At 48.5% G+C, this 14,929-nt stretch overlaps 1 protein-coding gene across 1 annotated transcript; it reads left to right on the forward strand.

Moving 5' to 3' along the window:
* The first annotated feature begins 3,919 nt into the window (after nucleotides 1–3,919).
* INS (insulin) lies at nucleotides 3,920–7,479 on the forward strand. Its single transcript, XM_013191620.3, has 2 exons — nucleotides 3,920–4,106; nucleotides 7,186–7,479. Exons 1-2 carry the CDS (start codon nucleotides 3,920–3,922, stop codon nucleotides 7,320–7,322), a joined length of 324 nt encoding a protein of 107 aa, XP_013047074.1. The 3' UTR covers nucleotides 7,323–7,479.
* Nucleotides 7,480–14,929: the final 7,450 nt, after the last annotated feature.

A 14,929-nucleotide genomic window follows, 5' to 3' on the forward strand; every position in this document is an offset into this window, starting at 1 on the left:
CAGCAGACTGTAAAACTTGATTACATGACACCAGGGATTGCCTAAACCTGGTTCCCACTGATGCAACTGCCTGGGGTTGGGGGGATGTGAGCAAGGGAGGTGGCTTCAAGTCACGTCCAGCGGTGGTTTAGCACGAAGGGTAGGAGCCAGAAGCAACCCACTTCTACCTAGAGGCTTCCACCCTTCAGCCAAGTTAGCCCAGTGTGGAGCTAAGGAGCTGGGGCTGAGTGGAGGTCATCCAGCCAGATGGATATTTGTCCCATCTCTGCTTTACCATGTGGAAATCATGGGGAAGTCCAGTCTGGGAGGAGTGCGTTGAGATTTTGCTGTAGAAAAAGATTTTCCATCGAGAAATGGGATCCTCTTGCCCCCCTCAATTGGCTGCTGACACGGGATTTTCCCACCCTAAGACAAAACTTTCCACAGTTTATATCTATTTCATATCTGTTTATATCACTGCTAACATTTTTCATATTCCAAAGGCCCATTTATGGTATTAAAAAAAAAAAAAAAAGCTTTCCAATAAATAATCAAAGTTATCATATTTTAGAAGGGAAAAAAAATCCTACTAGGAAATTTCTGCAGAAAAGTTGAAGTCTGAGCCAATGCAATATCTTTTTTCCTTCCAATAAATCTTCTAGCTTAATTTTGCACCCACACCATAGCAAGCCAAGAGGGGTTTCTGAACACTCAGGCATCAGCAGCCCTTCACCTGTTTCAGCATGTTGTAGAATTGGGCTGAGCTTTTCGAAGCTGCCTTCAGGATTTGGTTGGCCAAGTGTAATAAAAGCAACAGACTAATAATTTGGCCCTCCCAGCACAAAAGAGACTTTTTTTTTTTTTTTTTTTTTTAACGTCAACAAGGTAAGCCCTGCCCCAGGGAAGCCCAACAGGGAAGCTACCTACAAGGCAGAAGATAGTGGATAAAGGAGCCTTCTTACAAACTCCCACCATCAATAAAATAAATACAAGTTAGGATGAGCTCAGGTAGCATTCAAAAGCGCAAGAAAGAAAACCCTAAATGACAAATCTCAATGTGTGATTAACCTGGGGAACCCCTTGCTCCAGAGCCTTTCCAAGGCAGCCATTGGGCTGAGGTGTCTTCAGAAATGGGCCTCGCAGCATGTTGTGAACACAGAAAAATGACCGCTAAGGGGATTCATTGGGTAACTTTGCAAATTGCCCCTTAGTGTGATGCTGGGTGGGGGCTCAGTGCTCTGGAGGCAAGGTGATAAAATGTCAGGTTTTATCCTATGGAGCCACTAATTCTTCATCTTTTCCTAGTAGAGAGAAGGTCTGAGTACTCCTGTCTCCCTGAAACCCGAGACCGTCTTCAGGGATAGAGCACTAGGTCATTCAAGTACATCAAATATCTTTTTTTGAGGGGAAGGGAGACAGAGATAGTGTTACACATCATGCAGAGATGCTATTAACTGTAGTTGAGCATCACAACTTGGATTTATTAGCATGAGGATGAAAGACCCACATGGCAGGGGATGTAACCGATAACCTTGTCTCGCATCCATTTGAGCAAATGAGTCCCCTTTATGTGTGCTCGCCGGAGATTTAACACTTTTCACCAGCCTTTTTGCAGTCACAGTCGTTTTAGCAAACATATGATACTTCACTCTCAAAGCCATGACAGGGGTCCACTTCCTACATGCAGGTGGAAGTCATTGGGAGGAATCGCTTTGGCAACACAAGAAATTGAGGGTCTGGTTCAAATCTCATGCTATCCGCTGATTTGGGTGAAATTCCTTCTGAATTATACTGTGTGCAGAGGATCGGGAGTATTCTAAATTAAGCAGGCAACAGAGTTCAGGCAGATGGTGTCTGAGCTGGGACACACTGGAATCATGAAGGATCACACATCTCAACTGTGTCAGGCTCTCCGCTAGATCGGTGGGCACTACCTGAGTACTGTAACAGTCAGATCTGCTTTGTTGTTTTCTTCATACTCACCACACCATCACCAGAAATGCAGAGAAAAAGAGTGGTCCCTTCCCACAACCCACCTCTGGAATTTGGGAATCACATCCTTCAGGACTGGAGACGTGACTAACCAGTGGCTTCACTCCACTGGAGCCCTTCTTCGGTCTACTATTAGGAGACACCCCTGCGCTGGTTAACATGCAAGTCATTTTTCCAAGCTCTCCCTCTCAATGATGAGTTCTGACCATGTAATGTATTTTTGTAACTTAATTTCTGAAGGAAAAGTGAAGTGACAGAGAATTTATGAGGTCATGGCCATAAGAATTTGTCTCCCTGAGAAGGACCAGACAGAGTGGAGATGACCAGCTATCTCCCGGTTTCTGTTAACCACCTCCAATTTCCCCTACAGGATATTGAATTTCAATAGCCCACCACAGCAAGTGCACTCAGAAAATATATCAGTATCACAGGCCCAGCTCAGATGAGCCAGCTTTGACTTGCACAAACATGAGAAAACAGGGGCACACTGCAATGCTCACACTAAACATGGTGGCTGCTCTGGCTGCCCTCAACCATGGAGCACAACAATTCAAGAGGTCTGATTTGGGCCCCCCACCTGAGCTAAAACAAATATCTGCCATCTCCTGTGAAAAGCAGGCGTTGTTCCTCCCCCGGCCCAAGCGGAGGACACGTGTCTCTCAACATGAACCTCAGATAGCCTTCGTGCAATAATGTGTTTTCCTTCCTCCGGCACCTGACTGCAGCGTGGTCACACCAACAACTCGGTCCCATCGCTGCATACTTTCCAAGGGGATATTAATCAAACATATTAACCTGTTTGCCTTTAATTTTACATTTCAGAAACAGCTGTTGGCCACCCCAATGCCAGCAGTGCCTATTGCCAGCATTAGTGTCATTAGTAATCATTGCAGCTGTAATAGCGCCATTATCTCCCGCTAAAAGGGTCGCTGATGGCTCACCACAGAGCTTCAGGGAAACAAAAACAGGTCAGCTGAAATGAGATGGAAACTGCAAACTGTTGCTTCTGTCTTAACTTACCTCAAGGCCTGTTGATGCCATATTGATGGAAATTAATGTGCACAAGCAGCAAACATTTTGGTGGGAGCGTCACTGAGAAGGTGGGGCTTGCACTAGCCCCTGTGTCACTTGGGCTAATGTAAAGCATATAAATATGGGAAAGAATGGGGAAATTACCACCAAAAGGTCTTCATCTCCAGGAGCAAACTTCTCTCTATCGCTTGCTGCCTCTTCTTTAGGTAAGTCCGATTGCCTCCCGTCTAGCTTCTAGCTGGGTGTGCAGCTGTTTTCTTTAGTGGATGTAGCAGCTGGTGACAAGTGCTGGCTTGCTAGTCCAGGAAAATGAGGTCTCCTCAGATCTTTGAGCATGTTGTGTTGTTTTTGGGACAGCATAAAGAACAGCCCTTTCTGACTTGGCAGAATGGGTTTCTCCTCTGAAGGTGTCTGCTGATCTCTGCTCTCCTGGGCAGGTGCACCACAGGGCTCGGCAAGATGATTCTTCCAAAATAAATGCCCCTACTCTGGGCTGAGCTCTGTTTTTCCAGAGCTCTTCTGTCCAAGATCGGTGCTTGCACTGCAGCCTCAGAGCCTGTGTACACAGGCACTGGCTAGAAAAAGCCCACGTATTTTAACCCTACACATTTAAATGCCCACAAAGGCTGTGTTATGAAAGGCCACTCCATATATAGGTGTTGGGGTCTAGTTTGGCAGTTTAGGAGGAGACAGCAGGGAGGCCAGGAATGATGAGAGCAGGTGGATGGAGATGGACTTCTGGTTGTAATCAGCATTTACTCTGACTTTCTGAGCCTGATGCATAAAGCTCTCTTTCCCTCTTTACGAGGTCCAAAGGAGCTAAAGGGCATAAGATGGTTGATGGCAACTTATTTCTCCCTTGTAGCCCACCCTGCGTCTGCTCTGCTTCTTACCCCTAGGCCTCATTCTCCTCACCATGGCTCTCTGGATCCGGTCGCTGCCTCTCCTGGCCCTTCTCGCTCTTTCTGGCCCTGGGATCAGCCACGCGGCTGCCAACCAGCACCTCTGTGGCTCCCACTTGGTTGAGGCTCTCTACCTGGTGTGTGGAGAGCGGGGTTTCTTCTACTCCCCCAAAACCCGACGGGACATTGAGCAGCCTCTAGGTAAGTCAGGTTGACCATGACTGTGTCCGTATGCTATGTGATGCAAAAGGCAGCCACCTATCTTTGATGGTGACACCAGGAATGTCCTTGATGGGGAATGCCAGGAATACCTTTGATGTACCAGCAGCATCGTATTGCCAATGAAAATATCTTCGGGTTAAAAAGGCAGGTGGCAGGGCAGGCAGGGGAAGAGGATTTATGAGGCAGAAGGAATTGTCAGTCAAAGCTCGAACTTTTCTGCTTCTCTTTTGGAAGAGAGAGGCTGAGAACAGCAACATCCCAACCCGTGTGGGGTGTTACGCTGGCCTGGGAGTGACCGTGGAAAATAAAGGCAGAAGGAACCCAAGGTTCCTCCTTCTGCACCAAGATGGGGCACTTGTCTCCATCCTATTCCTGACCCGCTCTTGTCAAGTATTGTCATAAAAACCTTCTGTCTTCTGAAACTGCCCATTCCCGTGCTTAACTGATTTTCTTCTTGAATATTGCTTCCTAATATCTAACCTGAATGTATCTTGCTGTCTATTATTTCTTGTCTTCTCCATAGCAGACAAAGGGAAGAGTCTACTCACTTATGGGTGCTTTTCAAACTATTTAAAGACTATTTCCATGTCTAGTTTTAACCTGCTCTGAGCCAAAACCCTTTGACACCCCCAGACTGCCTTCCCAGGGCATATATACTAGAACTCTGTCACGCAAATTGTTCTGCATTTGGTCCATAACCTTACTTAATGGTGATGTCTGGAGAAGCACACAGGACCCCAGGAGAGGCCTGGTCAGCGCCAAGCAGAGTGAGCAAGCGGGCAGAACGATATTGCATGTTTTCCACACCACATTCTTACACAGGGGTTGTCTTTTCCAAAGCAGCAGTGTGCTGTTGATTGATAGAGACCATTGTCCCCCTTGGCCACCAGTCAGATGTATCTTCAGTCCCTGAAGGACCACTGCCTGGTGGTCCACCACGGCCTACTCCTCATCCTGGGTGTGCAACGCAGCCTTCCTGCCTTCCTCTAGCATCTTCCCCATTTCTTGCTGAGCAGTATCCCTTCTTTTCAGAGGGTTTCTATAGTTTCCAAGGTAATTTTGAGTACTAATCTTGCCCTTCAACAGGCTTGCAGCCCCCCCACAGCTTTATATTGTTTCGTATTTCACGGTGGTAAATGGATTAGCCAGAGCAGGTTGTGATGGAGCCAGTGTCCATCTTTACCTTATTTTGTACAGCAGATTAAGAAGGCAAAAAACTGACATTCTGCAGCCCCCACAGAAATGTGGTAGGTTGGTTTCCTTGCTTTGCCTTTTGTTTCAGCAGAGCAGTTGTTCTGTAAATCGGTAACACAGGAAACACTTTTATCAGCTCAGAGCTACTCAGCTCCCTGCTACCTGCCCTGCCCCCAGACGAGCTGGTCTCATTCCTACCCAGGAAGACGTTTCTGATCTGGCTCTGGAAGCTACCAGCCTTCAACGAGCTCTGCAAACTACTAAACTTGTCTCAAACACTATGTCTGAACTTTTTGCTTCAGGGAAACAGCCTGTCCTGTGCTTCTCATGTTCACTTGTGATCCAGCCTGAGCGTCAGAGGAGCTGCAAGCAGAGAGCAAATGACTCCTATCAGCAGCTAAACTGCAAAATTGGAAACAGATTGCAAAACAGAGGCAGAGCACTGAAAAACACAACTCCTCTGCTCTCTGTCTGTTGCTAATCCCTTTCCTGAGATGACACTGAGGAATGGTGTGGGGAGCAGTGTGCCATGCAGGGACCTGCTGGAAGTGCTGCCTCTCCCCAGTGTTGTGGCCGCTGAGAGGTGCAGGTGTGGGGCTTCAGAGGTGGGAGCTGGGAGTGGGAGCACTGCACAGGGAGCATGGCCCTTCTCATGGCTGGGAAGTACAGCTGCTTCTCCCAGGGCAGAGGAGATCACCACCACCTGCTGCACCTACCTGCCACCACCAGCCCTGTCCCATACCCAGCCAGCTTTTGTAAAGGCTGCTTTCAGAAGATGGAAATCAGAAGGCACAGAGCAACACAGCCTGGGTTTATTCAGTTAAGCGCAATGGCAAGATGTGCAAGGTCTCAAGCAGGTGGGATGAGGCACTCTGGAGAGCTGCCCCTGAACATGATGTTGGTACCTAGAAGAGGCCAGGACCTATCATCCTACAGCTGTAGTGTGAGGAGATGGGTACTGAAGACCATTATGAGTGGGTCAGAAGATTTGTTAGCCAATTCCCTAAATATTGTATGGAGAATTTCATCACGTCCAACCTGTCTGAAAGTATCTGAGGACTTCCTACCTCTTTTTCTACGACTCTTGCCTGAGCCACCACCTCTTTGTCACATGAGCTGGTTGTGTTTACAGTCTGCTTGCAGCTGGCTTGAAGGATGAAGACAGATAAATCACAAAACATTGACTAGCTATTTCCTCTTCTACTTAATGCTGGGCTAAATCTTTTCTAAGTTTTCCCTTTAGCAAGCTAGCATAATGATTTCTTGTTACTCTTGTGCCTCATTCATTGTATCACGCTTTGGGGGCTTGGGGATTTTGCGTCTCGAGCTATACTTTCATGCTGCCCTAGAAACCACATCTTAGTCTCGCTTTCCAGGCACTTTCTTCTGGCTGTTAGGGGCTCTTTTCTTCCTAGAGGAAAAATCACTGTTTTATTTGCCATTTTCTGTATTTTCACTGGACTTCTGGACAGCTCCGCCCACAGGTTTTCAAGCTCGTGACTTGGAGTAGACCAACCATCAGCTTACTTACTAGCTGCTCACCCCAGAGAGGGTGCAGGATTTTTCCTCCTCTCCACGTGCTTGCCTCAGTAAAGTCCCTGTACCCCTGGGTCTGTCACAGCGCCAATACCCACTCCGTTTGGTTCCTTTTGTGCACCATGGGATTACTTTAGGAGAGGAAACTCAGAGCCTGAAGGTGCTCTGAGCACATCAGCTTGGGGAAAAACTTGCAACTGCCTCCCCACTTCCCAGCCAGCTCTCCATTTACAGGTCTGGTGTCTGAAAAAGGGGTCTCCACAGGGCTCAACAGCCAGGGCTGACGTATGGTGAATGATGTGTGGCTTATCTTTTTCTCCCCTGCCAGTGAGTGGTCCCCTGCATGGCGAGGTGGGAGAGCTGCCGTTCCAACATGAGGAATACCAGAAAGTCAAGCGAGGCATTGTTGAGCAATGCTGTGAAAACCCATGCTCCCTCTACCAACTGGAAAACTACTGCAACTAGCTGAGAGGCTGGCAGAGACACGCACTTACACTATTGCACCTTCAAAGCAACTGAATAAACCTTGTGGATCTGTTGTGTCAGTTTGTGTGTTCATGGGCTGCGCTATGTGTCCATGGTTGGTGTGTCCATAGTTGGTGTGTCCATAGTTGGTGTGCCCATGGTTTGTGTGTCCATGATTACTGTGTCAGTGGTTCATGTGTCCATGTCCTGGGGAGGGGCCGAACCATTTACTTTCAGGGTTGGTGGTCTGTGCTTGGAAAAGGCAGTTTTAAAAGGTCCCAGAGCCACCTATCACTTAACACTCAGCTTCTGCCATTCAAATGAAGGGGCTGTGAGGGAGGCAAAGTGGTTATGCATCCAAGGGGGGTACACAGAGCATCCCCACCCTCGGTGCCTGGGCAGACAAAGAGGAAGGGGCAGAAAGCCTTGAATAAGACTTTTCTTTCTAGGGAAACATTACTGGGTAATATGCGTGGAAACATCACACTGGTCAGCTTCCTGCAGTTTGCAGTCCAAATATAGAGAGGCAGCCGGGAGACTGAACTTCCTCAGCTGTGTAACGGAAACAGTCCCGATTAAGTAAAGAATTAAGTCACCTATTAACTGTACCCAGAAAAATCATGGCCGAGTGCCACAACCAATTTAGAAAGTGTGTCCCGTTCTCCATGCTGTTTGTCAGAGGCCCAGGAGGAGTTTTTACTGTGGGATGTGCTTGTTATTCACAAGTATTTGACAAATCAGTCGCAGAAAACAGATTTTAGCCAAGAAGAGTTTCCCTGAGCTGTCTGCCGCCAGTGCAGCATCCATCACTATTGATGCTCAGGGCTGTGCTTTGAGTGTACCAGTCCTGGACCAGATGCTTGCCCTTCCTGACTGCCTTCTGCTTTCCCTTGCTGCCAATAATCGCTTCACACCATGATTTTCATTTCTCATTTAATAAGATATTTGCAGCAGCCCTGAAATTTGCCAGAACCAAAGCACCTCCAGGCAGTCAGAGCAGCAGTATTATTGAGATGCTAACACATGCTGCTGGGCCAGTGCCTTTCTCTCCTGTTTTTGCACCCACAATCCCAAATTTTTGCACATCCATCCCAGGGAGAAGTCACCTTGAGCCCAGAGGCAGGGAAGAGGAGCTGTGGCTGGGTCCACTTGCATGGTATGGGGGAAAAGCACATCCAAGAGAAGCAGATCTAAGGTCTTCCTCATGAGGCATTGCTCCCCACCACAGCTGAAAACCCAAGGCTTGGTGGAGTCACCTGGACTTGTCCTGCATCACCTAGGACCAAGACCTTGGACTCAGCAGCCAGGGTCTGTAGAAGATGGGTAAGCAGAGAGGCTCTTCTACAATAAGGCTGGGACTTGCTAGCACAAATACTTGGCTGGACAAGACAAAAAGAGAGCCTTCCTTTCTACCAACACTTTGCATTTCAGATGGTAGCTGTCTATGCAAGAGGCTCAGACCCCAGAGCCTGGGGCCTCCAACTGCCTGCAGACACAGTGCTTGGAAGCTCAGAAACCTATGCTGGCTACAGACAGACAGAAAACCTGCCAAGAATCACCACAACTTATCCACTGTAGTGAAATATTTGTCTCTACAAACTGCTGATAAATTGAGACACATCTAAAATAGGTAGTGGGGACCCTGACCATGGCATGAGCCTATGCCCTGCACACTTAAAAAAAAAAACAACAAACAGGCACAGGAAATTCTAAGCACCCTTTTTGCCAAATGGTTCTGCTAAGTCAAAAATATCTTCCCCTAGAAAGAAATTGCAAAAGGACGAGCTTTGGATGCTGCCGTGGGGGCCCCAGGAGCGATGCCCCATCGAGGACAGCTGGTCGGAGATGCCCGTCTCGTTCCCTGCCCTCTGCCATTGTTTGGTTTTCTTGCTTGTTTGTTTGCTTTTTTTCTGAATGCTCTCAATTAGGGCTGGTTGGGAAACTGCAAATGCCACGTTTTTTGCTGGAAAATGTTGATTCATCAACATCAGCACTTCCCGCAGGACTGGACCAGTTTTAGCAAGGCTGGATTAGACGGGAGGAAGGGTGGTTTGGGCACCAAGCCGGACCGTGGGAGATGCAGGTGCTTGCTCTGCTGGCATCACTGTGGGGATTTCATCCTCTGTTCCTGATTGCCCAAGACCATGCACTAAACCACCAGGCTCTGGGCTACCCCGGGGTGGACTCTTCTCCTTCCACTGAAAAACTGCAGGAGGTTTGAGCAAATGCAGAGTGGGAATTGTTTCGAAATATGAAGATGAGGCAGGACCAGCTGAAAGATGCTGCCTGATGTTTTCTCAGCGGGTTCGGATGTTGGGTGGGATTGGGTTTGGACACACTGAGTGCCCACCTGGTGATCCCCCTGTGATGGCAGCCAGTGGCCATTCCCCACTGTTCCCCAACCTTTGTGCATCCTGGGAGGAGGAGACAGCAGGTCTTTCGCTCCCTTCATCCCCAAAGCAAGAGCTGTCCTGTGTGTGATGTATGGTGGGAGGTGCAGGAGAAAATACTGCACGAATTTAAAAACCAGAGAAGATCACAAATAAAAAATCTTTCTGAGCACAGCTTGCTTTCCAAAACTGAAAATAACATAAAGGGCTTGGACAGGGCCTGCTCTTTGCTTTTTAAGAGTGGCAGTGAGGTGAAGGCCAAAGGAGAACAAAGGTGTTTTTTCCCTTTTTTTTTTCTGCCACACCAGGGAAGGAAGCCTGAAGGCAACCCTAGGTTCTGCACCAGAGCACACAGCTTGAAAACATGATGCTGCTGGCTGGCTTGGGCTGCCGAGAGCCCTTCACCCCCAAAACTGAGGATGGGCAACAGCGTGGGGTGCCCCTCGCTGCAGGATTTCTTTATAACGCCCCTCTCTGCTAGGAAGGAGGCAATTCCCTGCTCACAGACGTGCTGGGGAGATGCCAGATCTGAATTCCTGAAGGAGAAGTGACTCAGGGACAGGGAATGCCGCTTCCATTGACCTCCCTCCCTGCTCCTCCCGCCGGGGCTTTGCATTGTGATCTTTGGGAAGCGAACACATCCAAGCCCCGTTTATTCTGACTCAGCAGTTGCTTTGAAGTGATTTATTTTTTTATTTTTTTATTTTGCGTTAGTGGTGGGGCATCATGCCCGGCTAAAATATCTTGGCTCCTCTGCTCCTTGCAACAAACTTCCAGAGGTCTCATGCTAGTGGTGGAGGGCAATTTGAAGAGAATGCAAATAAAGGCTTCGCTTCATTCATGCTGGTTGAATAGAGAATTGAAAGCTGAGCCGCAGAGGGGATTGCAAGACAAATTCTTTGGGCTGCGGTGTTGTTAACGCTGCCCAGAAAAGAAAGGCCCAGAGTTGCCCCTTTTTCCTGAACCCTTCCTGACGTGGGCTCTGGTTTCAAGGAAATGGGAGCAATTCCCTTGGAAATGGGAACGGATCCGGGCTGAGCGTGGGTGCATGGTGGCCGGGGGCAGTGCCCGGGTGGCTGGCAGCACTCTTCGGGTGGCAGGCTGGGCTGCGCTGCTCCGGCTTATCTGGAGAGGAAGGCAAGGCTGCCACTTTCCCGGAGCTAATCTGGCTGTATTATTTCCTTTTCCGGGATAGAAGAACACTCTCTATCACCCTGCAAACTCACAAATTCGTTTAGTATAAGAAATAGCTAGATTATACCTAAATACACTCTGATTTAGCTTGACCTCACCAAAGACACCCATTCTGGCCAAAGAAAAGCACCTCTCCTTCTCCTTTCACCCCCCGCAGGAAGAAAGCTTTAGGTCAGCTATAAATTGATCTGGAAAGCCGCTGCCAGCTCATTGTCTCTGGGTGAATGATTCCTAAGGAAGGCGGCCAGTATTTTCCGAGCTCGATGCCAGGCTGGGTCCCACATCCCCCCCCAAACCCCTTGGGCAGCACAGGCGGGAGCAGACCTGGGACAATAACGGGAAGCTAAGCAAGACCATAGGAGCGCACAAGGAAATGATCTGGGCCTTAATCCTTTCCCTCCATCCCTAGCCAGCTTCAGCGAGGTGGACAGGGCTCCCTTGAGCTCCTTTCTTTGCCTGAAAAAACAGGCCAAAATATGACTTTATTTAACTTATTTTTATGCGTGGCAAATGCCAGGATTTCCAGGATGTGCCTGGTTGCTCTCACTAAAACTTCCCATGAAATGTTTTCCCATTTTGGAAGAAAATGGGTAACGGAAACAAATTTGGCTTTTGATTTCCAGGTTGTTGTCGTTTGGCCTTTTAATGGTGGATTTTTTTTGTGGGGGAGGCTATTTTACAGAACTGCCAACTTCTGAAATGTAACTTTTTGTCGGAAAACAGCACGGCTTCCTCTTTTCTAATCAGAAAACGGAAAATCAAATATAAATGACACCACCCGCCCCATGTTGACGATAAACCATTCTGTGGAAGTTTCAATGGAAAAATGTCTACCCTTTTTACCCTTTTTTCCACTAATCAGAAAGCTCATCTGCTTTGGAGGCTGCAGATGTGCCTGCGGGCAGGATTTGCACACCCAACCTTCCAGCTTTTCCTATTTGGCATTGATTGTTGGGTGAGATTTTTAAAAATTATCTCTGATAAATGATCTCTTGGCTCTTGGGCTTCTGCTGATTTCAGTGGTGAGTTAAATCACAGTGAAGCAGCTCAAGGGTTGACCCACTTCTAATAAAACCACCTGTGTTGTGAAAACTGCAGTCAAATTGCTTTTTTTGGTCACTTTTAAAATATCTGCAAGCTAAGAGTGGCCATGCCTTTCCAAATGCTGACGCTTTGCCTTGAAATAACAAATTTCAGTCCCAAAAAGAAAAATGAAAAACAAGTGGGAAACGCTTCTCCAGCATCTCCTCTGCTTTGTTGAGATCCATGACCTCACCCGGGGGACACCAAGTGACACTGAGTGCTGATGTCATGCCCGATTTTCCCTCATGCTTTTAACTGCAGACCCCAGATATCATTCTTGAGATGCTTCCCCTTAATCCTCACCCTGTGCAGAGATGCTCAGGGTCATTGCTCTGGCTGTGCATCCCATTTAAGAACGGAGGGCTGGGAGCGACTTTCAAGCCATTTACATTGGCCCTGGCTAACCTTGCATCACTGCACCTTCTTCATCTCCAAAAAGGCTATTTGCATCCCAATTTCTCCCTAAAGTGGCTTTGGTCTCTGGAGCCTTTCCCGAGGAATTCATCTGTCCTCTTGGACTTCACAGTCCTCACGACCTGGAAAAGATCCTGAGGTTTCACATATCTGTCCAGAGCGCAGCAATTACCCGTGGCTTTGTCACCAAAATAGGGCACCACAAAAATGCTGGGAATCTGTTAAAGCAGGATCCCTGCCATGGTTTTCCCTCCTCCTGCAGTCCCCGAGGCTGCCAGGGGATGGAGCACAGGGCAGCCTGCATCCGGAGCCCGCATCCCTGCCTGGGACACGGCAAGCAGCCATGGGCACCAGGGACACCCACAAATTATGGGGTGAAAGAATACAGACGATGCAAGGTGTTGGAGAAAAACCTGCTGGGGCTCAGTATGTGACGTTGGAGCAAGAAGTTGCATCAAGGCCATTGCCCCATAGGCTGCTCCTGGTGGGGATGCTGGCCCTGACATTGCACGGCTGATGGCACTGTGGACTACCAGCCCTTGCAGGCACCTTGAGCCCTGATGAGTTGGGTTGCTGCTGCTCTTGCTCTGGTCTCTATGTAAAGGTGTTTTTTTCTCTACTAGAGAGGAAATTCAGGTTTATAAGCAAAATCCATCAGCTCTGCTCCAGCATAAACCCATATTTTGGTGAAACACCAAGCGAGGATGGCCCTGACGCCAAGGTGCTCCCTGCAGCACATTTTCCAGTGTGCACTTCCAGCACCCTAACTGCTGGCTCACTTGCCACCCTGCAGCGCAAGAAATCATATGCTCTGGGGAAATTTTTCCTGCCTGGTATTTCCTTGGATGCTACACATATCTATGGAATGTTTTGGGCTGGATAGGCATGCGGTTCTGAGCCAGTCATCCCCTTTTGGGCATACCTAGGCTTAGATCCACAATAACAGCAGCCCCAAATAAAACCCTGGGTGTTTCCACCGCACCCTGGCACTGAAGGACTTCCAGAGCATAGATATATATCTTGAATATGAATACTAACATGTCAAACAAAGCTGGGTCATCTCCCCACACCGTACTACTGCTCACAAGGTGCCCGAATCCTGGGACCTTGAAAGGGCGAAGAAGGGCAGGTGACCACCAGCACCCATCCTGCAATGCAACGTGCTGTTTTGGTTCTCCATTGTGCAGATATTTGGGGTTATACACTTTGCATTTGGAAATCATGTCAGGAAGCTTTGGTTCAGGCCGGGTCTAGGTTGGACCCTTTGTTGGTGCTGTCCTGCCCCACCATCAGGGACAGTGGCACTGGTATCCCCGCTGCAGCGTGTCCCCCAAGATGCACCTGCCCTGGGGAGGGTTTGCTCTCTTCCCATGTCTTTCCAGTGTGAATGAGCCCTAGTAAGTGATTATGAAATGATATTTTAGCCAGCAGAGGGAGCGCTCAGAGTTTCAGACTGTGTCAGCTTGGAAAGCACCAGGAAAATACATAAACCTCAGACCTAAGCAATAGGAGCTGAAACAAAGGTTGTCCCTGGGTCTGGGCTGGTGATGCTCAGCTGTGGGAGGTTGGGGTACGGATCTGCCACAAAACCCCCTAGAGACCTCGGGTACATGGGTGAGCATCCCCCAAGACATCAGGTGAAATCTTACCCATTAATTTAGGTCTGTGTTTGGGCTTTTACAACTGCCCACCAGTGTCTTAAGGCAGAGCTTCATTTGAATTTAGGCCAAACAGAGCAACACGTGGCCAATTTGTCTGACTCGAGTGAATTTAAAGACTTAAGAGCTGGCTGGATCTGTAACAGTCTCTCATTTTAGGAAAAGGGTCTAAGTTATTCTCCATGAAGTGCCTCAGTGGTGGGGAGACCTATCCGCTCACGTACAATAATAGAATTATAATGAGTTACCCAAATGCACATTGGCAAAGGCTCGTGCTTGGTCCTCTCCTAACCACGTGGATCCCCCAGGTTTTTAAACAAAGGCTCCTCAAGCACAAATGAGCAATTTGGAAACTCGTCTCTGCACCAACCAGGAGCTAGAGAGCTGTGTAACAAAGCCAGGTGTCTGTGGGATTGAGTTAGGGCAAGCCCACAAGGGGATCCTGCTGGGGAGTAGATAAATGTCACGGAACCGCCTGTGGAGCGAGGCTCTGCGGGGAGAGTGGAGCGCCGGGCATTCGGGGGATCTCTCCCCCAGGTGTGTGGGGCATTTTCCTGCCGACACCACGTTTGTTCCAGTTACAGTGAGCACAGCCCCGGGTGGATTAACACACCCGTTGCAAAGCCTGATAAAAGACAATGGGCCACATTTTCAACGCTAAGCACATCAAGGATGAAAGGGAGCTCGGGGAAGGAGCAGAAAGGAACAGCAGGAATGACCTGACCTGCCTGAAACCTGCCTTTCTACCGGGGAGCAAGGAAGCTCACTGCACTTATCCAAAAAAAAAAGGTTCAGAGAGACTTGGTCACAACCGAGGTGGTAGCATGGGAAGGGTCCTCGTGGTGCACAGCGGTCAAATGTGTTACAG

The sequence above is a fragment of the Anser cygnoides genome, chromosome 5, assembly GCF_040182565.1.
Source record: "Anser cygnoides isolate HZ-2024a breed goose chromosome 5, Taihu_goose_T2T_genome, whole genome shotgun sequence".
Classification (NCBI taxonomy): Eukaryota; Metazoa; Chordata; class Aves; order Anseriformes; family Anatidae; genus Anser; species Anser cygnoides.

Bases quoted from the DNA above. Each gene is read 5' to 3' on its own strand.
- INS (XM_013191620.3), top strand. From the start codon at position 3,920: ATGGCTCTCTGGATCCGGTCGCTGCCTCTCCTGGCCCTTCTCGCTCTT. The intron at 4,107-7,185 runs GTAAGTCAGGTT...CTCCCCTGCCAG, and splicing joins GGACATTGAGCAGCCTCTAG to TGAGTGGTCCCCTGCATGGC.